A 27,250-nucleotide genomic window follows, 5' to 3' on the forward strand; every position below is an offset into this window, starting at 1 on the left:
AGACTACTGTTGCGTTCACCACTCAATTCGCGAGAATTGGCATTAACTCGCGCACTGAATGAGACAAGGGAAGAACGAGTAAAGAAAAAATACATATACATAGAGATCCTAGCTGCAATAATTTACTTTTATTGTTTACAACCACACACTGCAACAACAGCTTGTTGGTGTCTTGCCGAGAAAGTGAGGTTTTACAGACATTTTTAACTGAGTGTGGAAAGCAATTCGGGATTCCATTGGTTTTGCTTTACTTCGCTCTGTGATTGGTCCAGAAAACTTTCGACACTCTTAGCCAATCAGATGCAAAACTTACAAGAATGCAGACGGCAGCGAGGTATAAACGTTTTCCCGCGCCAAAAGCAGTTAGCTTGTTTACACTTAGAGGAGTTCTTAGTGGTTTTTTGTATGTTAGCCTTTGCTTTGACTGTCTGTTGTGAAAACTTTGGTTTTGATTGCACGATTCTCAATTTGAAAGCGATCTATAACGGACAGTTTGATAATCATTGAAAAGCTTCCCTCTAACAGAAAAAAGACTCCCTTACAGTTTATTGGCAGATCTTTAGCTAACTTACAAAATGCCACAATGCAAAAACATTTACGTAGAGCACACAAACACAAAAACTCATCTACCTAAAAAAAGGGTTGGTTTTCTGACCCAGCGTATGTGACTATACCTTTGATTCTAAAAAAAAAAAAAACAAACTTTCATTTCCTCCAAACGGTTTATCCTATTTAGAGGAGCTTTTTATGAAATTTGAGCTATTTTTGCGACGTGAAAAACGGCATTCGACTTGAAGGAGGCTACAGTATATAAAAATGGTTGCTAAAAAGTGAAAACACAAGACATGATATTAAACCAAGAAGGAACATGGATAGCCGAAGATGGAGAGGGTTCTTAAAGATCGGAAACAACGAACTTGAAAAAGTTGTTCACAGGCTGTCAAGTTGCCTGTTAAAGAAGCGCTAGTGGTAATGTGTGACTAAAAAACTTTCTTCACATTGGGAAGACAGCCGGCTAGAATTAGAAAGCGAGGCACGCCCAGAGGATTAACAGGAAGTGTCGGTGAATGAAAAATGAGAACGATCGTGCGTTCAACATTCCTCTCAGAGAACTTTGTATCTGCCAGTAGACTGAGGACCACGGAAGGAACCCTGAGGGAAAAGGAAAAAATAGTTTTAGTAACTTACGCGGACATAGAAGAAAAAATGAAGTCATAGTGGGTTTTAAGTTGCACTTTTTATAATAAAATAGCTAAGAAGTTTAATTGTGGCACAAATTTGGTGAACGTCCGTTGCGCTATTTAAGGATAAAATATCGCTAAAGCCTTGCTTCTAGTTAAGATTCAAATTAGAACTAAAAATGTTTTCCAAGCATTACAAATGTGATTAAGCAGACGACAAGGAAGCTGTTCCAAGGAGTGAGTGCTCTCTGACCAAATTTTTTTTCCCTCAAAAAAATGTTAAGCAGAAAAGAGGAATTAGAGACTCCAAGAATCTACGAGCGTAATTCGTTTTACTTACCAATCTAATCATTTCTTCTTTAACGACTCGTTTTATTTCTAATTTTGCCAGATGGATTGAACGTTCAGAAGGACCTGGAAACGAGCAAAAGGGCATAATTGAGATTTCAAAAAGAACCGGGGCACCAGTCGACACCAGGCCTCTCTCCATTGCTAAATGACTCCTTCTCCATAGTTAGGGAGGGCGATAACATTCTACGCATCATACTTTGTTAAAATGAATACACAAAGTTGACAATTTGCGCATGACCTTTACTTACACAACGAATCATTCTGATCAGGTACTGGAAGTTCTTTACAAACTGTTAATTTTAATGTATTTTCGTTACTTTTCAGAATTTCAATAAGTTTTCATCGCATTAGTCTACTCACCCTCAATGTATAGATATATTTTTCTTTCGCCTTCTGCCTTCGGTTCTTTCCCTAAATATTAACGTAAAAAAATTTATAAGAATTTTCTGTGGAACAGGGTTTCTTTGCTGAGTTTATTTTAATGCAACCAGAAGCATTCATCCTACATCATACGCTTCCGATGTAACTAGGAGCACATTTTACGGTTTCTCTCTTAAAGTGTCAACTCATACAAGTACGGTTTTAAGAGACCTCTTTTACTTGAATAATTTTTTTTTTATCATTTCAGGTCTTAAGAAAATTCCCAGCTTTGCCTTTTGAAAAATTATGAGTAAACATGCATGTAAATAAGAGGAAATTTGAAAAGAAACAGTTCTCTAGAGTATTATCACATGACTTTAAAGAAGTCTATTAACCCTTTAACCCCTAAGAGTGATTAGTAACCATTTTCTCCCATTAATATCACCCCAAAAACAAACATTGAGGTCAGCAGAATAAAGGAAATGATCACTAACTAAAGAAGCTGTTGATTGTTAAGCAAATTCTCCTTGTCAGTGCCATAGGAAATGTATAGAGAACAGTATGGAGAAAATATATACTGATGTTAGGGTGTAAAGAGTTAAAGAAAGCCAGTACAAGACCTGGAGGGAAGAAGGTTCCACGCACAGTAATGGCTGCCTCAGAAACCTCCGTGATGTTCATAATAGTTTCCTAAGGAAAAACAAAAGACAAATAAATACGTTGACTAAACTACGGACAACGAGCGAAACCAAAGCAATCCTGGAACAATTTCTCGAAAGTGGTTTTGGTTCCCTGTTCTCACCTTAGAAGTGACTTTCCACCGAGCTGTTTGAGGAAAGTCGTTGATCTCCACCTCATCCTCGTACCGCTGTTCTTCCTCTGTTTTTTTCTCATCTTGTTTCACCTCCTCCACTGGAGCTTCGTAGCCGATCTTTCCATGAATCTTTTCGGCAAGTTGCTTAGCTAGACCCAGGCCCTAACAAGAAATCGCGGATTACATCATACCTTAAAAGTTGAAGATAACCCTTTATTTTTCAGTCAGGTGTTCTGTCTTTTCTACTCTCGTTAGAAATGCTATTACCATCTTTTTCCGAGTCTCAGATTTACCAGCTTTCCTACATTCCCTCTCTCTACAAGAAGACTATCCTAGGTAAAGTGTTCAACGCATCATTGGAAGTTCTGGGGTTGGCACCCACACGGAAAAATCAGATTTTCCTTTGCTTCACCCACGTGACAAGTATTTTGACACAATCTTTATTTATGTAACCCTTTACTGTTTTTGGTATTAGAAAAATTAACCACTCTGATTGAAGACAAGAATATGTCACGCAACATAGCGTGGGTGTGGCTTCGTACTCACAGTAAGAGCGGTAACAGTTCCTCCCTTGATAATCTGACTGGCAGCTTGCTGAGTCGGATCCATATTCTGTGAAAGACAAAAAAAAATCACTTTGACTCTACCATGAAAGACATAAAGTGGGAATAATACTGAGAAGAACTGCTGACGGTTGTAGTTACTGAGTTTTCGACAACTTAAGCGGAAATCATCGCTGCCTTAAGAGCTCTAACCATCTCACATAGTTTCATAATAAAGCACAACTTTCCTCTTCATGTTTTTGAGGAGGGCAAGCACCCCAGAAAAGTGACCCACAATGCTTTGTAGCATGAAGCGACTCAGAGTATTACCACTCCCTCCTAGATGAGATGTCAGTCAATCGCAAATTAGCCCCCAGCATTAAGTCATTTTACTTTGTCACTTTGCCGATATCCTTTCAACTTCTGAGAGGAAAGAGGCACTGTGAGACTAAAGTGTCTTGTCTAAGAACACGGCACAATGATCAAGCTAGGCTAGGCGAACCCAGACCTCTCGACTCGCGTTAACAGTTACACTACGGCGTCTATATATTTTCGAGGGAGGGGAGGGGAGGGAAGAATAGGAAAAGGTAACTACAAAAGAGGGAACCCGTTGTACTCACGTTCGTCCCGGCGATAATCTTCTGGTTGATTTTCGCAGCAATACTTGTGGCCAAGTTAAGTTTTGCTGAAAAGCACAGACACAGATGAAATAATTATTTGATCAGTGGTGGAGGCAGATTAAACACATTTTAACGAATAACACACTCATATTCACCTTGTTGCTCTCCTTTGATTTGTTCCCCTTTGGCTTCAGGAGCGGCTTTTTTGATATGAGGTTTGCCTTTACTAAATACTTCATCCAACTTTTTGTCAATCTGACGGAAAAAAAGTCGAAAATACACGTTTAGGACAGTAAAAGCTGATTTGCGTGGTTCAAAATAAAATAGTCATGAAGTTGGGCATGGTTCCCAGGTGCTAGAAACCAATCTTATTTTCCTGACATGGATCAACTAGGAACATCCCTTCTCCTCCTGAATAGCGCGCATGCTAATCCCAAATAACAAACCCCCCTCCTCTCCCCTATCCACCTAGTAGGGTCTCCCTGACAATTTACCACGACCCTTTTACACAACACAACGACCCAGTAAGAGCTCCTACTCGAAACTTTCGACATCGGAGTAAAGCGTGATCGACGTAAGGCCACCGCGTTTAGAGAACATGTAATGAAAGTTTGCTTCGCTAGCACTCACTTCCTCTACAGCTTTCTCTTCGGCTTCCGCTTCATCATCTGAGTCTTGAAGACCAAGAGCCTGCCAAAGACAAAGAAATAAAACTCACCTCCATACAAGTGACAAAGTGACGTTCCTATGTTGTTATGTTTACATCGTTATATCACCAGTGCAAACCAGGCTATGACTTAAACTACAGCGGAACATGTACACACCCATTTCTGTATCTTTTTCGCCTCGTTAACCTTAGCCTCTTCTTCCGCGTTAAATTTGAATCCTAGAAAAACAGATCAGTTAAAAGAAATTATATTTCAAAAGCATGAAGGACAAGTACTTTTCCTCTGAAGCAACTTCGCGTACGAGGGCTTCAGCTCATTTGAAGGCAGTCAAATAAGTGTCAGCGTGTAGAACAGGGTGTGGCTAACGCGCTCGGCTCGCACTTCTGACTTGCTCGCGTGGTAAGCACGCGCGGTAATACACGCGCGATGGGAAGGTGCGTATTTTACACCTCATGCTCGCCACGCGCGTATCTCCGCTCACCTTAAAACTGCACCAAATGACTGCTGCCATGTAGCCTTATTATGCTAGTCAACATATTAAATCTTTAATTTGATTAAAACAAACCTTTTCCGGTGAAGCCGCTGTTTTTAATTACATTCTTTCCTTCCTGCAAGATAATTAACGCAAGATTTAATTAAAGTAGAGAACTTCCTTTATGAGGGTTGCATAACTCAAAAAAACCAAAGTCATCATCATAACTGAAGCCAATTAGAAATCAAAACTCTATGTAACTGGCCTAAAGCGCGGGAAATGCACGTGACCGAGTCACGATTGGTTTTCATGTTACGTCTGATTGGTTGTGAGAACGACGCTTGTTTCCTGGACCAATTAGAGAGCTTTTTGAAACAAAGCAAAAACAATCCCGATCACTTTCGACAATAAGCAGAAAACTGCTCTATAAGCAAGTCCTAAGTCAACCGAACCAACTTTACCTTTCCCTTGAAAGAAGTAAAAAGTTAGTCCATCTTAAGATACCATTTAGGTATGAATTCTTACCGCCTTTCTCTCTTCTGTATAGTCGTTCCAAAGCTTACGAAGATCTTCTGGAACCTCTGCACCGGACAGTTCCAAAGCCTGGAGAATTTACGATGAGAGAGACACACACATAAAACGACGTTAAACTGTTTTTATCTAAAGTAAAAAAATACATACATTACCAAACCGAGAGATAAAAACTTAGTCCCTTCAAATCTTGCTTTAAATCCCATTTCACTTTGAAATAAAACCTCGTCGCTAAATACTCTCGACATTTACTGCGATTTTCAAGGCTTGTTGGACAAGCGCATTCCCTGGGTTATATGTTTGTCAATCGTAGAATAATCGCCACCATTTCATCATAGTGCCTTAATAATGCGCCATGGCTCATTTAAGCTTCTTGTGTACTCCTGCACACAACAACACACCATCATGACCTGGCCAGGACCCCTCGACTGGAAGTCCAGCGCACTAACCATAACGCCAACGCGACTTTCACTGCCTGGTTCATGGAAAACTCAGGTTATTTTTCTCAATTTGAGCGAATTTTCAAAACAGAATGTATCCAGTTCAGCGCAAGCTGGTTTAAATGAGGTCCTGTATAATGAAAAATTTCCAAGTTTGTACCTTGACGACGTCACCCGCATGTCTGTTGAAAAGATAAAAAAACACATAGGCTGTTGAAGTTAAATAACAAGCTGAACAAAAATCTTCGATAATTTTCGCGTGAACGATGGTCTTACCGTCCTTGTTCAGGAGTAACAAATGTATAAGAGGTTCCTTTTCTACCAGCACGGCCAGTACGCCTGAAAAAAAAATACTTTGTTTTTACAAGAGAATACTCTTCTTCTTTATATTGAGACAAAGTCTAATGCGTTCTAAGGACATAAATTTATGAGGGGATAAATTTAAGACCTGACAATGAAAAGGTAATTCATTCGATTGTTAAACACTTTTTTAACCTAAACATCTTTCAAAACGGCTGTTGTAAAGACGAATTCTAGCACAAAGATAAACAGGATTTGACACAATATCAGCTCTTCCCTCTGAGATTGGCGAGAATTTAAATTTGACGGTCTCTCTAAAACAACTTGTTGTAAAACTGCTGTATTTCATTTTAGAGAGCGTTTCCCTGGTGCTGGCCCGAAATATATTTTACTAGTGAAAGTGAAACATTTCTCTCATTCACCGTTGACCGAAAAGGCAATAAAACAGGCAGGAAAAAACTGCCGCACGTGGCTATTTTCCCGCCTCTTTTCGCTTGACTGTCACGCCACACAATCGATCTAGAAGCAAAACAAAAAGAGCGAGGAAAAAAAACCCGTATATCCAACTTCTGTGGCTTGTTGCATCAAAAGGAGAGGTACAGATAAGAGTTCACCTTTGATAAGGTAAGTCCTAACTCACCCACATCGATGTACATAATCTTCATAGTGATTCGGACAGTCATAATTCACAACCAAGATCAGCTGTTTCACATCCAGGCCTCTCGCTGCCACGGAGGTTGCAATCTGTGGGACAACCGAGAGAATTCGTGAACTAGAGCTATTGTATCGGCTCAGAGTCCCGATAAACACGTGGGGAGACTTCAGAGTTTCAAAACAAAGGTCTAATATAAACTTAATTTCTAACATAATATGCGGTGGTCTTACCATTAAGTTACAGACGCCATTTTTGAAGTCGGCTATTGTGCTGTCACGATCAAACTGATCCATGCCTGAAAAAATAGCAAACACGATTTTATTACAATCCCAAAAGTATAAATGTCAAAAATCCTCAAGAATGCAGTTTGAGAATAAGTTAAAACGTAGCTTCTCTGGTCGTGTGAGTGAAGAAAAGGGGAGGAGGAAGGGGAGGGTCGGGAACAAAATCGGCTTCTAAACTACTGCTTGGTTTATATAAAAAAACTGTCTCCCCCTGGGAGAGTGAATGAATGCTATTTATCCTTGTCACTTCCACCCCTCCTCAGAAAGTAGCTTTTCGTCAGGTTGCCCTTAAAGAAAAGCACTGGGCAGAGGACACCCGTCCCGTCGAACAAATGCAATGATTTATATTAAATCGAAGTGATGCGTCCCAAATTATCAGCTTGACGAAAGTGTAGGCCGCCCATACAGAGAAATCCACTCTTCGCCTCTTTTCGATTGTAATCGCTCCACAATCTTGAAGTTCAAAGAGATGAGGAAGGTTATTTCAATTGCAATCCTTGTCTGCAAACGCTACTAGTGTGGTCACACAAGACTCAATCCAAAACCTAACCGAGGAAACCGCGTTACATTACCTCCATGGAGAGACAGACATGGATAGGACCTTCTCAGCAAATCTTTAAACAACACATCGGCGTTTTCTTGTTTTTCTACAAACACCAAAACGCTACCTAAAGAGACGAAACATACACGGTGAGAAACCAAACACACAGACAGCTTAGCAATAGAAATTATATATTTTGATTAAGATAATAATATAAATCTTATTTCACTTGTTTTTTTGTTTCGGTCGGTGCGTGAATCCCTACCATTGTATGTACGAGCATATGTGCATGCATACGCATGCAAGTAAGCGCGTGTAGGTATACGTTCGTATACATATGTATGTGCGTCTGCAATACATATTTGCGTATGTTATAATTTGGGTTTGTGCGGTCTAAGGACGTGTGTATATGCGTATGCATATTTAACAATGTTCTGTTCTTCTGTTCAGTCATTTCCCTTCGCGTGTTCACCTCGATATCTCACGAATGACTGAAGAGAACGAGTGAGATTTTCAATTGAACAAGAGAAGAGAAATTCCATATCAACGAACAATCATGTTTTATTTAGTTTATCATATAGACACCATAGGCTTTACTGAAAGTTGTCGATTTTCGTCCTCAGCCGCGAGAAATGCCATTAGTAAAGATAAGTCGCTTTTAAATTTTCGTTTTGTTTGTTTTTTTTTTTCAGTTTTGGCTTTCTTCAAACACGACTAAAAAAATATTATTGCTATTTTACATCATATATAGCTATAGAACACTAACCGTCCTCCTGGTAGATACCAAGTAACTCAAGTAGCTTTAAGAATTTGTCGTCTTCCTCAATAACAACCTAACAAACAGAAGACACACACGCGCACGTTAAATTAATAACGGCATTCGGTTATATGAACATAAAAACCCTTTGTCAGCCGCATTAACAAACTACATGGATAAGTAAGTCACGGAAAGCAGATAATTCTTGTTTACGCCATTAAAAGCATATATGAGAATAATGACCCTAACCGCGTTTGAGATTCAAAGAGCAACCGAACCTTTCGAAAATTATCCTCAAATGTGCTTCAAATTCCTCAAAGGAGGCCACCATTTTCAATCTCGCTTAGCAACCTAGTGATCTGTTTGAACGTTAACCATTTAACTCCAAAGATTTCATTTGTAATTCTCCTTACTGTCTGCCATACACTATGTTAGTTTGGAGAATTTGGAATTGAATCGACCAATAATCCCCTAATTGATATTTTTCTTTATTCTCATAGCTTTTCTGCTTGATATCGTATTGATAAGTGTAAAAAGAAATTCTGTCAATGTCACTGGTGGGACTTAAAGGGTTAAGGGGCTACACGAAAAAGGTATTCTTGACTGAAATAATGATAAATTGCGAAAGCCAGTGCAGCAGTTGTCTGCGAACCTGGCGTTTTGCGTTTGCGTGTACAGTGAGGTGAATGAGCTGTTTTTAAAATGGCTGCGTCCACGGTAGGATTTTTTGAGCGTATTTTAGGAAAATTTTCAAACGCTTTGGTTACCCAATGGATTAAATACTTCGCCTTTGTGAGAATTCTTACCACATGTTGTGTAACATCTGAACAAACAACACTTCGACCGCCAACTTGTATCTTAAAAAACAAAACATTTCAAAAACTTTAATTAACAACATATTCACCGAGTCAGAAATATCAACAGTTTTCATGAAAGAAGACAATATAAAGCGACGCAGTAACTTCAAGTTCAGAAATTAAAACCAAAGTTGATTTAAATATAATCCGTTTATAAACTACGTTTTTTTCTAACCTCAATTGGTTTTATAAGGATCTTTCGGGCCAGAGCTTCCATCTGGCGAGGGAAAGTTGCAGAAAACATAACCGTCTGCTTGTCCGGTCTGATACAGTCGATAATTCTCATCACCTGAGTAGGAGATAGGAACAAGAATTTTTCATCATTAATCTACCTGTCCACGCTCTTGTATCGTTTCTGCTTATTTGATTCGAGCTTCAAAATGGCTTAACCCTTTCGCTCCCTTGATCTCACTAGTAATTCTCCATACTGTCTACCATAAAATTCTTTGGATGTTAGTTCGGAGAATTCGGTATCGGATCAACGAATAATGATATTTATCTTTGTTCTCATCACTTGTGCGCTTTATGTTGTACGGATATAGTTAGGAGAAATTCTCTCTTGGTCACTCATGGGAGTTAAAGGGTTAGATGATTTTTACTTATCCTCTTACCTGGGACAACACTTCGCGTGAAAGAACTTGCAAAAACTACCCTGACCACACGACCATTGGAAATGACTTTCTATTCTTTTGAAGTAGAAAAAACAAAGACTGCCCAGATGCAAAGGAAAACTCCTAAGACTATGGCGGCAAGTTCATAACTTAAAAATAAAAGAGGATACTTTTTGGAGGATGAAAAGGCTGAGTGGTTTAGAGCGCTGAACTAATTAATTTTTCTCTTAGTGTCCCAAGTTCAACTCTTTCCTATTTCACTGCCGACAAAATCACTGCGACCGAAGTTTTTCAGAACAACTCACCATGAATTAAATTCTCTTTGACGAACGGATGAAAATTAAGCAAAGAAATGATCCCCGTTGATGAGGTACAATTTTAACAAAAGCAGGAAAAAAATCTTTAAAAAATTCAGGATTCACGTGCCTTCCAGATACTAGTTGAGCGCTACTACCATCACAAGTTATCAAATTCCGATGCGAGAGAAAGAAGAACTCCCTAAAATTTGCCTCGCTCTTAAAATGAGGCTTTGTAGCTCAGTTGATAGTAGCGTCCAACAAGTGTCTGAGAGCATGGGTTCGAATATCGTCAAATCCTGGATTTTTGCAGGCTTCTTTCTGTAATGCAAAATTGTCAGTCCACCTGCGAAGATCGTTTCCTTGCTTGATAGTTTTTTATGTTTTTGTTGTTCTACCTGAGGCTCAAATCCCATGTCAAACATTCTGTCGGCTTCATCCAGAACTAAATACGTGCAACGTCGACAATTTGTCACCCGACCTGGAAGAAAAACATTTGGCTTATCAGCTGGGGCAACTAGTCCAATTGTTAACTAAAAGCAACAATAAAAACATATCATCATCGTTTGAAATTACCATTATTCGCCGTCAGCATGTCTATCATCCTGCCAGGAGTGCAAACAATGATTTCTGCTCCACGTTTGAGCTCTGCAATCTAATGAAAAAAACCGTTATGACCAAAAAAATTAATGGAGAGAACTTCAGCGAGGAAAATCAACACTTTCAGGTAGGTATTCCTTCATATTGGGCCCGTACAAATCCATTTTTAACCATTCGACACCTTAGAGTGACCAGCATTTAATTTCTCTTTACAGTAATACTATTGAATCATTCATTAAGATCATGAGAATAAAGGAATTGATCACCAACGTAAAATGCTTTGATTGTTAAACAAATTCTCCTTGTCAGTACCAAAGGAAATGTATGGAAAAAAGTATGGAGAGTATGGATACTGATGTTAGGGTGCAACAGGTAAAAAGAATTCGTTTTAGTCTCAACCAGTGAACCAAAACGAGGAAAATCTTTCGCCCACACTTTTTGTTTGCTCTCACCTGAACACATCACAGCGTTTTCATTCGAAAAGCATACCTTTCGATGCGTTTTCACTAATTGCCCACATTAACTCTTTAAGCCCTAAGAGTGACCAGCTACTAATTTCTCCTTACATTGTCTCCCCTGATTCAAACACTAAGGTCACGGGAATCAAGGAAATGATCACCAACTTATAAAGCTCTTGATTTTTAAACAAATTCTCCTTGTCAGCACTTTAGGAAAAGTATAGAGAACAGTATGGAGAAAATGCATACTGATGTTAGGGTATAAAAGGTTAAACGCCCGAGAACGCCAAGGGAAGCGACGAAAAAAAGACATTTTCTTCACCGTTTTCAAAAGCCTCCAGTTCGCATAGCTCAAGACCTTATAGTTTTTCACGAGCGAAAACCAAATTCCCTTATCGGAGAGGACCAAATTCCCCCTATATAATTACAAACAAACATTACAAGTAATAGAATAGGATTCTACTCCTAACCTGTTCGCTGATTCCTGTGCCACCGTACACACAGACAGCTCGCAGATTAAGAGGCTTGCAGAACTTCTTACACTCTCGGAAAATTTGAAGAGCCAGTTCTCTTGTTGGAGTCATAATTATTCCTGTAAGTTCAGAAAACAGTTCGAGTAAATGCTACGTGATGCTGATCCAACAATATTTTCTCATAATTCAATGTACTACCAAATCACATAATTAGACTTAAGTTCACTGTGAGGATTCCTAAAGGAAAAATTAATAAAGGAAGCTGTTCGACTGATTGTCCATCAACGAAAACCAACAGCGAATCAACAGCTGTCACTCAGCCACAACGGCCAATCAGGAGTGAGGTTAGCCTTACAAGGCGCCGATGAGAATTCAAAGGGCGGGAAAACGCAAGTGACCAACTCACGAACGTTAACAGTATTGTATCGCATTTGAGAAGAAAGAACAAGTTTTCTAAACCAATCAATGAGCGAAGTAGAGAAAAACAATTGCACTGGAGAGATGCTTTTGAAAACTTGGTCTTGAGAGAGCTTTCCGAATGAGTGTCGTAAAACCTCAACTAAAGCAATAACGGCCAGTCGGATGAAAGATAAATACCTTTAAGAGCCAATAAGAAATCAAAGTAAAAACAAACAAAATGCTCAAAGCGCGGGAAAACGCGGGCGACCAAGTCATGATTGGATTTAGTTTTGCATCTGATTGGTTGACAAAGAAGCGCGAGTATTCTGGACCAATCACAGAGCGAAGTAAAGCAAAACCGAGGCAATCCCAGATTACTTTCGACAGTCAGTTGAAAATTGCTCTTTAGTCCGATCTACATTACCTATCGGTCCATCCTCCCTATCAAGTTCAGGCTGGTCAAGAACATGGCGGTACATTGGCAGAAGAAACGCTAACGTCTTACCACCTCCTGTTTTAGCAATTCCTAAAAGAAGATCAAAAGTAAACCAATAGAACTGTGAAAAATGCTCTTATGATTTAATCTCATCGAAGCAGGGTAGCATCATGAAAGAGCTTCATTTCATGAGAAAAGTACAACTGCGAGTTGGAGTTTTTCCGACTGCGAAACGGTGGGCGCATGCGTGCGTGTAATGAAGAGTACAATGATGCGTCATGAGGTGTGTACTTTCTCATTACTTCAATTCTCGTACTCGTAATCAAACTTTTATTTGAATCTATAGGTTTCTTTCATGATGTCTCTTCTTACCAATCATGTCTCTACCACTCATAATGGCGGGTATCGCTTGAGCTTGAATTGGTGTGGGTTTCTCGTAGCCATTCCTTTAAACAAAACAATTCTAGAAATGTAAGTAGCCTCAGTAATAATGAGGGGCTTTTATACAGGGTGTCACAAAGGCCGATCAAAACAAAGGACAATGTACGAGGAGCCGATGAGGATACAGATTAAAGCAAGTACCTCCGCCCTGAAGGGCAGGTAAACTGAGGCGATTGACAAATTCACAATTTGTTTAAAAATTCGCATCTGCTTGGTTACGAAATTGGCGCGAGTTCTCTGGACCAATCGCGAGGAAAATACCACGAGGAGCTAATGAGAATTCAAAACTACAACATGCAAACGGTCCCAAGCGCAGGAAAACGCGAGTACCCAAGTCACAGCTGGTTTAAGTACCGTGCCAAATGACAAGAAGAAAAAAACCTTTTTTCTCTATATCTTACTTTGTTGCCCAACTGAACATGAACACAAACTTACTTCTTGAGAACATCAAGAATTTTCAGGCTCACTCCCGACTGGGCCCATGTTTTCACAGGTTTTGGACAATCTTTGCCACGAACTCTGATGTTTTCTTGCTTTGCACGGTATTCATCAACCTCTGAAAACAAACAAGAAAAACTTTTCTTTTTTTCCTAGGTCATAGCCATTTCATCAGAAACTGTAAGGAACAGATCAGTCAATTCTGACAAAATCGTGATTTCTCTCGGGGCTGGGCTAAGCAATTAAGTCTGCCAAATCATTACAATACTTCACTTGAAACATTAATCAATTGAAAGTGAGGAGAATTCTATAGAAATAATTCACCAATCAAACAAACTAACAAAATGACCAACCACTAGCATACCTTCTTGGGTCATTTTTGCAAGCTCCGGAACTTCGACGTAAAAATTCTTTCTGAATGAAGAATAATACACTTTATCATGATCAACGGCCTGTAGATCCTAAAAGATACAAAAAAAAAGAAGATTCATGAGAGAACAGCCAAATGCAACTTGAAAATCTTTTCAAAAAAATATCTGAAGTTACTACCGATGCAGTTTTGTTGACAAAACCCAAACTAGGTACGCATGATTTCTTCAAAGCTCTTCAACTGAGACTGTCCCGTTTTTTCTCTTTTTTGGTACTTTTAAGAGGCTACAAGAAGTTTTTTGGCCCTGAGGGCCTCTCAAAATAACAACTAATTCATGCGTCAACACACCTTCCGCGAGATGAAGCAATTTTCAATTGTGTTGAAAGCAACCCGGGGATTGTTTCGGTTTTGCTTTACTTCGCTCTGTGATTGGTCCAGAAAACTCGCGCCACTTAATCAAACAATCAGTGCAAAACTAAAACCATTCACGACTACTTCGGCCGCGTTTTCCCGCGCTTTACGCGGTTTGCTTGTTTTTACTTTGAGTTGTCATTGGCTCTTCAAAGCATTTTCCGTTCTTCTTATTGGCTATTTTCATTTCTTTGGTTTTGGTTCCACGACACTTATCGAAATAACACTCTGTGAAGCACGAGGGTAGTTTGGAAAGAACAAATGACGGGTCGTTTGCCTTAAGGAGAAATTAACGCCTATACCATTATCTCTTTTGCAGAAGACTAAACTGTCTTAAAAATACCTTCTTTTTCTTGGTTTTAAAGTGTGCGTAGGTTGACTCTATGGTTTCGTCTTCTTTTTCTTCTTCGGAGGAATACTAAAGACAACAAATGATAAATGTGAGTTATTTAGCGCCGAGTTCAAGATATTCCATAAAATGAATTGGGGGGAAGGGGTTCTCCTCAAAGGAGCACAGCGGTTAAATGTGGAGGGGATGCGTAACTGGGCCAATCTTGGCCAATCTCAGTTGAGCCCAATAGAAAACGACCTATGACTGAATAAGCAAGTACAAGTAACTATTATGGTCGAATCTTACCTCCAGTGCATCTTGATCATTTTCCATTAATTCTCCTTTAGTTGGATCCTTAAAATAATTGAAAAAAGCATCATAAACATAAAACTGCTTTACTCACTGGGTGTAAAGAGGCCAGGTAAGAGTAAATGATTGCGTCTAACAACACAAAACAATGTCCTTGCCGGAGCGAAAACACAGATCTACGAGCCTAGAGTCCAGGACCCAGTTGCTCAAAGGGCAGATAACGCTATCAAACGAATAAATCGCTATTCAGTGGATAAGTGTTAACAAAACCTACTGTGCTATCCAGTAGATAAAGATTTATAAAATGGATAGCGTTATCCACCCTTTGACCAACCAGAGCCAGTCAGCTGACCATAGACTACTGCATTTCCAACTATGTTATAATAAAAATTTACAAAGCAATAAGAGAGTTTTTCACCCACCCTCTTTTTTGGTTTTGTTACAACATGAGTTATAACTGTTGCCTTTCCAGCCTTTCCCACTTTTTTCTTCTGATCCAAAGCATTTATTTTTTTCACCTGGTAAAACAAAGAAAGGTAGCATGGTGACCAGACTATAGCAGTCATCATGCTGATAAAGATGCAAGTTCACTTACGTATTCAGGTTAACATTACAAAGGTTATCGCAGAAAATACATAATCAAAATTTGAGTCAGTTGAAAATGGTTTCGAGTTGAAGTTTTGTACCCGAGGGGTAAGTAAGTAAAAAGCTCTACCTATAGCTGCAAAGACAGAATGCGGCATTTTCAAAACTTCTATGCAAACTATCCGTCTAAAATAATTTTTATCTCCTAAAAAGAGAGTTCAAGACTCAACCTACCTCTTTGCTAACATCAGCCATGAAAGCATCCAAGGGATCCACATCATTATCTTCGGGCTAAAAAAAAATGAATATTTGCTTCATCTTAGACTCAGTGCAGTTCAATTGGGACTCAAAACTGTAATCATAACAAAGACACGTTTTTGGTTCCAGTGGAAAAATAAATACAATGGACTTACCGGTTCCTCTTTGATTTTTCCATTTGTGACACTCACAGGCTCTTTTTTGTCTGCAATAGAAGTCAAGATTTGCAAGGAGATTTAACGAATCAACAGTGGTTTAGCGTTGTCTGCACACTTATCGACAACGATATTCGTCATTACAGTGAGTCCGAATGTCGTTGTTGATAAGAGTACAACAACGCTAAACCACTGTTAATTTGTTATTTACCACTATATCGACGTCAAATAAAATGATTCTCAATGTGTGACTATTGCGTGACATGTTGACGTGAGCAGCGTCTGTACTCTTATCGACAATGCCTAATAAGGCCGATCAGATTGCAACATTACTGCCGGTTATGGAAAATAAATATATTTACAAAGTACTATTTTGATAATTCATGTGCATGTGGACATTCTGCAGTATATACCTAACTCTTTTTTAAAAATTCTGGAGCATAACAACTGGAATTCATTTTAATTTTACCAATTTGTACACTTTTTTCCCCAGCACAAACTGGAATTTGGAGTGTTGGTTTTTGTAGAGGGAGTAAAAACAGAGAAAGTCAAGAAAAATCATGGGAACCTACTATTAATTTAACCTAAATGTGTCGCAAGGTCTGAGAACTCATTAGGCATTTAAACTCTAACATCAGTATATAATTATATTCTCCATAATTTTATCCCTACATTTCTCAAGCTACTGACAAGGAGAATTTGTTTAACAATCAAGAGCTTCTTTAGTTGGTGATCATTTCCTTTATTCTCATGACCTTACTGTTTGATTCTGGGGTGATGTTTTAAAAAGATATCATATGCTAGTCAAATCTCTGACATGCTCTGCATGTACAATGTGGAACGACAGTCTGAAATTAGGCATTTCCATCACATTATATAAAAGTTTTCATAGACATGCTAAAAAACTGTTGGATTTCTGATGTTTTAAAATTACACTGATGAACTTCATTTTTGAGACTTTTTCACTACAAATATTGTACTAAGTTTACTGCAAATACATTATCGACACAAATTTTTTTAAATCCAATGGAACCTTTATTAAATAATGCTACTTACTTCCTAAGAACTTCTTTTTAGGCTCATCATCTTCATCCTGCGTAAAAAAGTTAATTCAGAAAATTGAAACCAAATTTTTTTTTTTAGTATGAATTGAGATGAGTGGTTCCTCTTTAAATATATCTGATCATTACTGCAGTTTCCTATTCCTTCAACCAGTGATTAAACTATTTGCTATATTTGTTAGAATTCCTTCAGATTCACCAGTACCTGATTTATATTCCTGAGTAAAGAGAGGCAATGTGAAAGTAAAGCTCTGTAGCTAAGAAATACAAGTATAAGAAAATGACGAAGCTGAGGATTGACTTTGGACCTTTAAGTCTTAAGTTCATTAGACAAAGAGTCTCTGGCAAACCATGTTAATTATTGCTAATTGTTGATCATAAATTCATAATTAATTTGTTATAATTGTCAATTTATTATTGCTTATTGATTTATCATTAATTATTATTAATTGAGCTAACCTGCATCTCTTCCTTAATTCCTTCTCCTGCCTCCTCTTCCTCTTCCTCCTCATCATCGTCATCATCATCTTCCAGGCTCCAGGCTTTTTTCTTCTTTTGTTGATCTTTACTTGTCATTTCTTGTTGTTGTTTCTCCTCTTGCTGTTTTTCTTCCTGTTCCTTTTTACGCTGAGCCCTCCAAGCCTCAATTCTAGAATATTCCCAAAAGCCAAAGTGAGAATACTTCAAAAATTTACTCAGAATTCCACAATGATTGATAACAGTAAAACACCTGAGAGGAGTTCATATAGGGAGAATTTGATTTGAGCTGAATATTTTCCTTCTGGCCCAACCAAACTCAGTCGATTAGTATTTTATTGTACAACTACTAAGTGACAAAAATATCAAAAATTTTGTTTCAACTTTAATAAGTCATGATGGATCAAACACAGGACAACCACAAAAAAGATCCTACAATAAAGATATACCCTTTATTTTTCTCTAATCAGAGCAAGAAACTCACAATTCATCAGAAATGCACCTTACTATATCATTTCTCTTTGCCCTACTCACATCAACTTTCATTCTAGTTTTCTACAGGGTAGCACACACAGTACAGGACAGGTTATATGATGATAGTATTTCAGATTCCCTTCAATTTATTACCTTTCCCTTCTCTTCTGCATCTCATCCTCTAATCTTCTCTGTTCTGCATCCTGATGAAAAAAAACAGAATCAACATTGGTTGTGTAACTGAATCCTTACCAGTAATGAACAGAATGTGGTTTCTGATTGCTATTAAAAATACTCTAAATAAATATTCCAATACATAGAATCACTCTCACATATCAAGCAAAAGAGACACAAGAGGTAAAAACATTTAATTCATTATAATTCATAAGATGGTAGAATTTTTCCATGCAACACATTATTATAAGTCAGCAATATTATTTTAACAAAACCTGGTACATATTGAAAATTTAGCCTCAGTTGGATGCTTTGGTAATGGTTTTCTTTTAACCTTTTAGCCCCTAAGAGTGACCAGCATCCAATTTCTCCTTACAATATCGTCCCTGAATCAAACATGAAAGTCATGAGAATAAAGGAGATGATCACCTACTAAAGTAGCTCTTGATAGTGAAACAAATTCTCCTTGTCAGCCTCTTTGGAAATGTATAGAGAACAGTATGGAGAATATGCATGCTGATGTTAGGATGTAAATATCAAACTCAACATAGAGTTTCTGAACTTACTTTATCATCCTCTTCATGTTTTTCATCAACACTTGAACTTGTGGTTTCCTTTTTTGACTAAAAATAAAATCAATTGTAAGGTAGAGAAACACACTGACAAACCAAAAAATGTTTCCTTTTGTTGATCTTTCTTGAAGAAAGAACAGTTCCATCAATAACAATTTTTATATCATAAGTTAATTATGGCCAATGACAACCAAATAAGCCAACCTCCTTTGACTTTTTAGTTTCTTTGCTCCGATCTGAATTGTCATCTTCCTCTCTTCTCCTCTTGTCTCTGCTGACATGAGAATAAAAATTAATGCATTAGATGGTAGAACAACACAATGCAGCATCTGAAGGTCTGAGATTCCATTCCTTTTGGGGACTCAGAATTTTTCCTTAATCCTTCACTTGGGATGAGATAAAACAGAGAAACATTATTCTAACTTCTACTGACCTGCTTTTGGACTTTTTTTGTTCCTTATCTGGACTCCTACTTTTTGATCTTGCCCCAGGAGAACTTGAGCGATCATGGCTCCTTGAACGCTTTTTCCTCTCCTTCCCCTTATCTCTGTCTCTTTCCTTACTGCGAGGCCTCTCCTTCTTTGATTTCCTTTCTGCACTCCTGCTTCGTGAGCGACGCTTTCTCTGCTGGCTATCCTTCTCCTTATCTTTTTTCTTGGGACTACGGCTGCGACTTCTACTTGATGATGCGCTGTGAGAAGAGCTGCTTTCTGATCGTTTTCTTTTCCTGTCTCTTTCTCTCTCTCGCTCTCGTGGCTTTCGGCTTGTTTTAGCTCTTCCTTTTTCTGGGCTCCTACTACGAGATCTCTTCTTTTCCCTCTCCTTATTTCTTTCTCGACTTCGCGAGCGCCGATTCCTATCTCTACTTGATGATCTGGAACGAGATCTCTTCTTATGTGACCTATTCAAAACACAGGAAATTTTATCTTCATGTTCATCAAAGCTGTTAAAGTCTGAAGCAAAACTAATCATTCACTATAAATGTGATAAGTCTGGTTGTCTTCCATAATAAACTGCAACTTCAAATGATATATTGGTCAACCTACATCACTGTCCATACCTCATATTTAGCAATTGTTTTAATGAGAGAAATTTTTTCTCCAACATGGCGAGGAAAACTGAGCACTGCGTTGCAAGTTATGTCATTTTTATGATCTAAAACCTTATTGACAGTGGCTCACAGCCAATGAGAAAGCAAGAATTTTTACAGTTATGGTAAAATAATCTTTAGACATAGGCTAGCATGCAATGAGTTTTTGTTCACAAACCTGCTATCTCTACCCATTTGTCATTAAGTGAGCTACCAAGGAAAACTAATGTTCAAACTTGAGTTTGGCAGAGGAAGGAGGTTCTGGAAAAGTAAAATATTCCAAAACAAAACATGGTCAGAGAAAAAATGAGAAAACAAAGTTAGTATGATGTTTATCATATCTCTAGGTTGAAACAAACTTTTGAATTTAGCGCACTGTACAGCGAAATACAGACCACTAAATTGACCACTCATAACGCACAGACAATAATACCATCCAAGTAACCGAGATTTAATTGGATTAAGTTTTGATGTTTCTATAAGAGAGTGGAGCAAATTTCTTGACCAATTAAAGAGTATGAAAACAAAACCAAACTAAATCCAGATTGTTTTCGACACGAAATTGAAAATATAGGTCAACTAATTTCACCTTGGCTGTCATGATCCCTCTCTGTATGGATTTGCACGTGCAAATAATTTTATAACTGACTAGCTGGATTAAGTAAATTTTTTTAAGAGCATTTATCCATGCAATCGAGACTTTGAGAGAAGAAGGCCTCTTGAACCTTGCTACAGCACGAGAGCAACAAATGTAGCATGATCCATCAAATATATGCATTTTCAATCTGAGATGAACGCTCATACAGCCATCTTGTGTATTTCACCGTGAGGCAACTCAAGTCACAAGATTTCACTCTAGATTGCGCATATACTTACAGGAAAGGCTGTGTCCAGCAGCAACAATCGAGGGTTTTATATCATGGCCATATTTTTCAAAGTCACATTTGTTACTTTCAAATCACTAAACGAAAAAATCCAGAACGGATGAAACGAACTGTAAATGTGAGAGCACACGTTTGGTCAGCGTTAGACTTATCCCATAAAAAGTGCTTAGTGTAATCGTCATATAGTGATGTGGTAGATTAGTATAAGGAACAACATGACTTCAAAAATATAATTTGGTGTTAATAAGTACGACTACATTTTTCAAAGATAAAGTAGTCTTTGAAAAATTTACAAGTACTTATTTACACCAAAGTGCACGAGAAATCATGTTGTCACTTGTTAATAATTCACACGAAGAACGCGTCACTAAGCGGAGTCCAATTCGGTCTGTAATCATACTAATGACAAACCAAAATCGGACAACTGCGAAGCGGGAGTCCGATTTGTCAATCACGAGTATGATAACAGACAGAATTGGACGACTCGAAGTCCTGTTACCAAATAATCATAACTGTTATAATTTCCGGAAAAAAAGCAAAAACATTTAGGACAAACATCTCCAGTAGAGACAATGTCTAAAATAAAAAAAATCCTCCATTTTGGAAATTCCACAGTTTTTCTTTTTCAGGATAAGTACTTATTGTTATGGTTATTGTTACCAATTTTGTGATTAGTGGATTTAGCTGAGTGGACTTAGCATGATTGGCTGTTTCAACTGTCCGATTACAGCCAACTGTCTGATTACACTGTCCGATTACAACTGTACAGAATGATTAGTGAAAAATAAAGCATATTGTAATGGTTATGATTAAAGAGAAAATAGACGATCCGTGAAGAGGCTTTCTTAAATATTGAGATCAAATTTTATGAAATTACTTCTACTCTGATTATGTACGTAGTAAACCTAGAAATGGATAGCTCGCTAAAATGGGTTCTTTTCAACATATTAAGGGGTCAGATAACAAGTGATGCGCTGTGAAAGTAAGGTGAGGCATTTTTTATTGAGAATTTGACCGTATTTTTTTATTCCTAAAAGCGGTCGTAAATATTCTCCTACAAACTCTTATAATTTCGCCCTAACTCTTTTCATGATTGTTACCGTGAAGCGTTTGTCTACATCGTCACGTGGCTACTGTTGAGTACGTCACGTATGATCGCGTGACTAATTAGCTCCCGGCCTAGCTGACCGTATCAGATGCCAAGTATTACTAAACAAGACTCGTTTCACTTCCAGCTACGCGTAGCAATGAGCAATAAGTTAAAGCGAACATGGGCAGCTTACCAAAAGTACAAACTGATAACACGAATCATTGCAGCCTTCGCTGGTGCGATCGCAGGAATCTCTGGCTTCGTAGCCTACGTGAAAGTTTACCAAAACTACAACGCTGCAACATGGGCCGCCATTTCGGCAGTCTTTGCTATTCTGTTCCTCCGCATTAATTTTTCTGTTCGACGCGATCACGAAAGACTCATTACAAGGGAAAAATTTACGTTATACATGTGTGCTGGTATAATCGCTTTGGTGGCTGGATTGGCTGCAACTATCACTTACATTGAGCTCGGGGTGAAGCATAACGAAAAAGGTAAGACAGACTGATAAAAGAGCAATTGAATATATTTACTCACACGACGCTATCGACATTGCTGGTCCTTGCAGTACTCGAGACGCTCATTGGTAGAGTAATGGGGCGCGGAAACCGCAGCCTGTAAGTACAAAAGTCCCTCATTACATTTGAGCACCTTACCACAAGCGGTTCAGTTCGTTTGCGGTCTTGAGCAACCCGAGCCGGCGTGAGGTTTTGCAAGGTATCTGCTTTTAAAAAATGTGCCAAATCCCGAGCAAACCTTTACCGAACTCGTCTCAAATATTCCATCGGACTGCATGAGAAACGCGCGTCCTGAAGCGCTATTAATGAAGGCTTACTCATACGCTGCGAAAACCAGTAGTCTGATGTTCGATTCCTCATGGGGAATCATGCAGAATTTTTTCTCTGTTCCCCGCTCGTGACATGATGTAAAATCATCTTTCTTTCAGAAAACTTGTTTTCACTTGAACAAATAAAACCCGTCACCTGAGAAGGCGAAGGAAGTTCGAATAAGAAAGTACTTTCTCTTGCATCCAGTTGAACGAACGTTGCACTTAACAGCCAAGGGAATTTATTTGAATACTTTGACTTTCAAGAGCAGTGAGCTTTATTAAGTAAACTTTTGATGACAGTTTAGTGCATGTCAATTATGTGTTTACAAAGGAAGCCATTCCCCTGCTAACGTATTCTTTCAAGATCACAGAGGAGAACCTTTTTCGCGTGTTGTTTATGGACCTTTTCACTACTTGTGTGCACCATGTTTCCATCTACGCCAATAAAGGGTAAATATCGCATGCTGGGAATGGTAACCTGTCTGAGCGCCCGTTTAGTACAGGGGGGTACCACTAAGCCTTTGGGAGACGCGGTTCCCAATTGTTAGCACGCTGAGCTCTGGGTCGAGAGTAATAGAAAATTACTTTATTCCCACAATGCGTCTCTCTCCACCCAGGAGTATAAATGGGTACAGGTACAGGCGGATTGCCAGGGAGGCCTGATATAGCGCTGGTGGGGTAACCTTGTGATAGACTTCCATCCCATCCAGAGGGGAGTAAAACTTGCTATAGAAACCGAAATAGGCTCCGGTTGGATGGGTCGCTTGGGTCGAGTACAGAATTAACCTGCTTTTTACTCGACTAAAACCTCCCATATATTCACTTTAAAATATGAATACGTTTATAATTTTTACAGAAATAGCTGCCGACGGCTACCTGGTGGTGTGTATTTGGACTATTAAGTCTTTAAGCTGGGGTTTCTTCATCTTCATGTCTGCAAGGAAGTTTAAAAAAGAGTACCTTGAATCTTCTCCTTGTTTGGTGCAAAGTACGAATCAAGTCTAAAGGCTGACGAATTTTTATGCAAACACAGAGAATCAGGCTGAAATGTTTGCATGATTTTGTATATACTAAACTATATAAGTCAGTGGATCGTTACGTACAGACAAGTACAGTTAAGAGTTGTTCAAAAAGTATTAATTGTGGTAGAGGATTCAGGGAGGAATTTTGGTAAAATTTGATTCAGTAATTATTTAGCGACAACCGGCTGTAAAAAATTGCGGTTGTATACGTGGTGTATAATTTTCTAACGTTAAGGGCAGACCCAAAATTTTGGGAAGGGGTTCGAAACTCAAAATTCTTCAAAGAGAAAGTTGTCTTAAAGTTGCTCAAAACGATTCCACAAAAGGCAACCTAGGTTTGCTTTTTATATTACCCAAATAAACAAGGATTGTAACTATGTAACAAGATCACCTAACTCCCCCCCCCCCAGTTTTTTCGATCCAAAGCAAGTTATGCACTTTTTGATGTGGCAATCCCTTTGACGCGTGTTCCATGGTTTTGTTTTGTTTTGGTTTTTTTTCGCTGAAGAGCAAACGCGTCACGCGTTGAAATGTTGCATGACAAGCGTTACCCTTCCCATGGTGCGAAGAGGCACATGGGTAATACTTACGCCTTGTGGTAATTGCGTAAATATATTTCGAACGAGTGTTTTGCACGAGACAGTGAGCATTGACTTGCCCCTTCAAGACGCTATGGGTGAAACTCGAACGCGAGTATCGATAGGATACAAGAAGTACAAGACAGTTTTACGGATAATTGGAGCAGTTATTGGTATTCTCGTTGGAATTGCTGGATGCGTAGTCTTTGCTGCGATTTACCACAATTACAACGCGGCTAGCTGGGCCGGTGTGTCAGCAATATTTGCGAGTATTTTCCTACACCTCATCGTTGCTGTATATCGCGATGTCAATAGGCTCTTTTCAGTGACAAAATTTACCATTTTTGTGTACATCGGTTTGGGTGGCATGATTTCTGGAATAATCGCGTTCATAATAAACATTGCCTTTGGAATAGCTAAACACGAAACAGGTTAGTATATACAGTACATATTTAAATCAAGTTTTAAAGGTGCTTGAATTTTCTCAGTTATGTTTAACGCCAGTTTGTTCAGCATTTGCTCCATGTTTTTATTCATGATGCAATAATGAATAGGAGGATTGAACGCTGTTTTATTCGGCACGAGGTCATGCTATCTTCCCATAGAGTCCGAAAATAACTCTTTCAATAAGTACTGTATCAAATAACAAACACCCGTTCTTTTTCTTCCTCACTAATTGCATTTTGCCTCTGGTGGATCCATACTCACATTACTTGCCTAACAAAAGTGGTATAAATAATATTTGTTTTAAATCACATAAAAGGTTACGGTACTCAAGCTTTCAGTAACAAAGCACTTTCCCCGTACTCTGAACTCACTTTTCTTCCTACGTAATGATCTTCCTGTTGCCTAACCCCCCTATGGGGGGTTGGATGACTTTGGAATGTTAGCTGACAATCAATTAAATCACTGTTCTTTTTTTGCTACCATGAGTGACCAAAACAGAATTTCTCCTAACATTATTGACATAATGAACCCTGACTTGTGAATGATGATCAAATCACAATCCACTCAGTTCAAATACCATCTTTAATCTTCAACCCATATGTTGTTGAACATGCTTTAAGATCTGAAATAAGTAAAGAAAGAGCATTTTGTCAAATTTCTTGACAATTATCACATACTTCCTCCAGGTAACAATGATGATCATTTGATAACTGATCTATGATTCTCTTTTTCACAGGAGTTGTTATCACAGGGAACTTCATAGTGTGTGTGTGGAACTTTATGACTTTCAAGTGGGGCTTGTTCACATTCTTGGCAGCAAGAAAATTCAGAAAGATTTATTTAGAAGCAGATCCTGAAATGGGAGGTCTGGTAACTAGTGCATAAAGAGGTAAAGATGTGCTGTATTCAGCTACATACAATGGTAGTTGACCTGACCTGTGATCAAGCTAGCTGGAAATAACTAGCTGTGAAGTAACTAGCTGTGAAACCCTTTACACCCCAACATCAGTATGCATATTCTCCACACTGTTCTCTGTACATTTCCCAAGGTGTTGACAAGGAGAATTTGTTTAACAATCAAGAACTTCTTTAGTTGGTGATCATTTCCTTTATTTGCATGACTTTAAGGTTTGATGGAAAGGTGGTGATGTGAGGAGAAATTAGAAGACAATCACTCTTAGGGGTTAAAGCTTGAAAAGTTCATCGAAAGCCTGAGAGATCTTTTGTGCAGTGAATTCTCAGTACAATGATAGGCTTGGCAGGGTCTGAAATTTACGTGACTGAAAATGGGTTATTGGTGACCGGAATTTCAAGGCTAGGCACCTGCATGCAACAAGCTGTAAGTCTCGTAAATGTTGTTTATGAAAAACAGTGTTTAAGGTACAAAGCATTTGTAATTTTGATTTGTTGCATTTGATCCAGTCAACTGATGATGAAAAGGAATTGTTATGTTTTAAGCACAAAAGCATTTCTAAGACTTCACCACTTTTATTTTTCTGTTTTGTGGAACCTTTACAAATCACATCTTTTTGTGACCAAACAATAGCATTTGGCGATTGAAACAAAAATGTTTAATCAACACTTGGCGTCCTGGTACAAAAGTTACTTCAGACCCTGCTAACTAGTACATGAAATAACTGATACATAATCAAGATGATAGAGACCCATTCAGGGTGAGCAATGGGAGTACAGAGCCATAGCAAAAACTCATGAACACTGATGCTGGGGCCAAGTTGGAACCTGCCCTTAAAGTAGCTTTCAGCACTCCAAGCTGGGGCTGATAGTTGATAAAAAATTTGGTGAAGAGCAGCAGAGATGGCATTTGTCCAGTAGACATGCTGTCAGCTGTAATGTTTCATTATTTAGTGTTTATGGTGCAGAGTTCAACTGAGTTAAATTTTGGCACACAATAATGCTCAGTCGTACAAAACCATGAGATGTCTATGATAGATTTCATATATTGATAATTCTGTTTTGTCTCTGAAAGAAGTACAGAACATGGATAGCCTATCAGAGATTTTACTTGGCAATAATTCTGTTTTGTCACTGAAAGAATTACAAAACATGAGATGTCTGTCAAAGATTTCTTTTAGTAATAATTCTGTCTTGTCACTCAAAGGAGTGCAATACACAGATGGTCTATCAAATATTTCTGAAAGCAATTATTCTGTTTTGTCACTCAAAGAAGTACATAACAGCATGTATGTCAAAGATTTCCTTTAATAATAATTCTATTTTGTCACTTAAAGAAGTACAAAATATAGACGGTCCATTCAAGATTTCTTGTAGCAATTATTCTGTTTTGTCACTCAAAGAAGTACAGAACATGGCATGTATATGGAAGATTTCTTTTAAGAATAATTCTGTTTTGTCACTCAAAGGAGTACAAAATTATTTAATTTCACTCTGACAGGCTGAAATCTCAGTTATATTGTTGTTAATAGCAGCAAAAATATATTTTTTAAAAAATTGATAGTTTGGTACTGTATGGGTTGTTCAAGTTTTACTTACGACCAGCACTAACTACTGGTCCTAGGTTGACTTCCCTGAATTATTTTAGCCTGCAGAACAGGCATAAATTTTAAGTGATTTTCCCAATGGCTTTTGA

The 27,250-nt window shown here is 38.3% G+C and overlaps 3 protein-coding genes across 4 annotated transcripts; 2 read left to right on the forward strand and 1 right to left on the reverse strand.

Annotated features, from left to right (window-relative positions):
• Positions 1-106: 106 nt before the first annotated feature.
• On the reverse strand, positions 107-20,810 carry LOC131776138 (probable ATP-dependent RNA helicase DDX46). 2 transcript variants are annotated; one of them, XM_066173159.1, is made up of 40 exons: positions 20,669-20,810; positions 19,971-20,053; positions 19,136-19,603; positions 18,907-18,973; positions 18,697-18,753; positions 18,110-18,159; positions 17,465-17,654; positions 17,001-17,037; positions 15,945-15,994; positions 15,766-15,822; positions 15,369-15,464; positions 14,944-14,991; positions 14,650-14,724; positions 13,890-13,986; positions 13,523-13,643; positions 13,019-13,092; positions 12,635-12,736; positions 11,809-11,930; positions 10,857-10,935; positions 10,679-10,761; positions 9,549-9,662; positions 9,323-9,373; positions 8,526-8,592; positions 7,791-7,886; positions 7,165-7,229; positions 6,920-7,023; positions 6,256-6,318; positions 6,140-6,161; positions 5,534-5,611; positions 5,102-5,144; positions 4,693-4,754; positions 4,499-4,558; positions 4,024-4,123; positions 3,869-3,933; positions 3,253-3,318; positions 2,695-2,868; positions 2,513-2,582; positions 1,893-1,943; positions 1,522-1,595; positions 107-1,152 (listed from the first exon to the last, which is right to left on the reverse strand). In XM_066173159.1, exons 2-40 carry the CDS (start codon positions 19,985-19,987, stop codon positions 1,105-1,107), a joined length of 3,363 nt encoding a protein of 1,120 aa, XP_066029256.1. In that variant the 5' UTR covers positions 19,988-20,053; positions 20,669-20,810; the 3' UTR covers positions 107-1,104. The 2 variants fall into 2 exon arrangements, with proteins under 2 accessions (XP_066029256.1, XP_058948267.2); XM_059092284.2 differs by having other exon boundaries at positions 18,907-18,976.
• A 1,061-nt stretch (positions 20,811-21,871) lies between these two features.
• Positions 21,872-23,889, forward strand: LOC131776246 (heme transporter hrg1-A-like). The gene is made up of 2 exons (XM_059092412.2): positions 21,872-22,260; positions 23,452-23,889. The coding sequence occupies exons 1-2, from the start codon at positions 21,873-21,875 to the stop codon at positions 23,598-23,600; spliced, it is 537 nt and encodes a 178-aa protein (XP_058948395.2). The 5' UTR covers position 21,872; the 3' UTR covers positions 23,601-23,889.
• Positions 23,890-24,032: 143 nt separating this feature from the next.
• On the forward strand, positions 24,033-26,919 carry LOC131776173 (heme transporter hrg1-A-like). The gene is made up of 2 exons (XM_059092333.2): positions 24,033-24,626; positions 25,379-26,919. Exons 1-2 carry the CDS (start codon positions 24,155-24,157, stop codon positions 25,525-25,527), a joined length of 621 nt encoding a protein of 206 aa, XP_058948316.2. The 5' UTR covers positions 24,033-24,154; the 3' UTR covers positions 25,528-26,919.
• The last annotated feature ends 331 nt before the right edge of the window (positions 26,920-27,250 follow it).

The sequence above is a fragment of the Pocillopora verrucosa genome, chromosome 10 (assembly GCF_036669915.1).
Source record: "Pocillopora verrucosa isolate sample1 chromosome 10, ASM3666991v2, whole genome shotgun sequence".
Lineage (NCBI taxonomy): Eukaryota > Metazoa > Cnidaria > Anthozoa > Scleractinia > Pocilloporidae > Pocillopora > Pocillopora verrucosa.

Excerpts from the sequence above, each read along its gene's own strand:
- LOC131776138 (XM_059092284.2), bottom strand. Across the intron at positions 4,755-5,101 it reads CAGCGGCTTCACCGGAAAAG|GATTCAAATTTAACGCGGAA; the intron begins GTTTGTTTTAAT and ends CTGTTTTTCTAG. Across the intron at positions 2,583-2,694 it reads GGTGGAAAGTCACTTCTAAG|GAAACTATTATGAACATCAC; the intron begins GTGAGAACAGGG and ends GTTTTTCCTTAG.
- LOC131776246 (XM_059092412.2), top strand. The coding sequence starts at position 21,873 with ATGCCAAGTATTACTAAACAAGACTCGTTTCACTTCCAGCTACGCGTA. Across the intron at positions 22,261-23,451 it reads GGTGAAGCATAACGAAAAAG|AAATAGCTGCCGACGGCTAC; the intron begins GTAAGACAGACT and ends TAATTTTTACAG.
- LOC131776173 (XM_059092333.2), top strand. The coding sequence starts at position 24,155 with ATGACAAGCGTTACCCTTCCCATGGTGCGAAGAGGCACATGGGTAATA. Across the intron at positions 24,627-25,378 it reads AATAGCTAAACACGAAACAG|GAGTTGTTATCACAGGGAAC; the intron begins GTTAGTATATAC and ends TCTTTTTCACAG.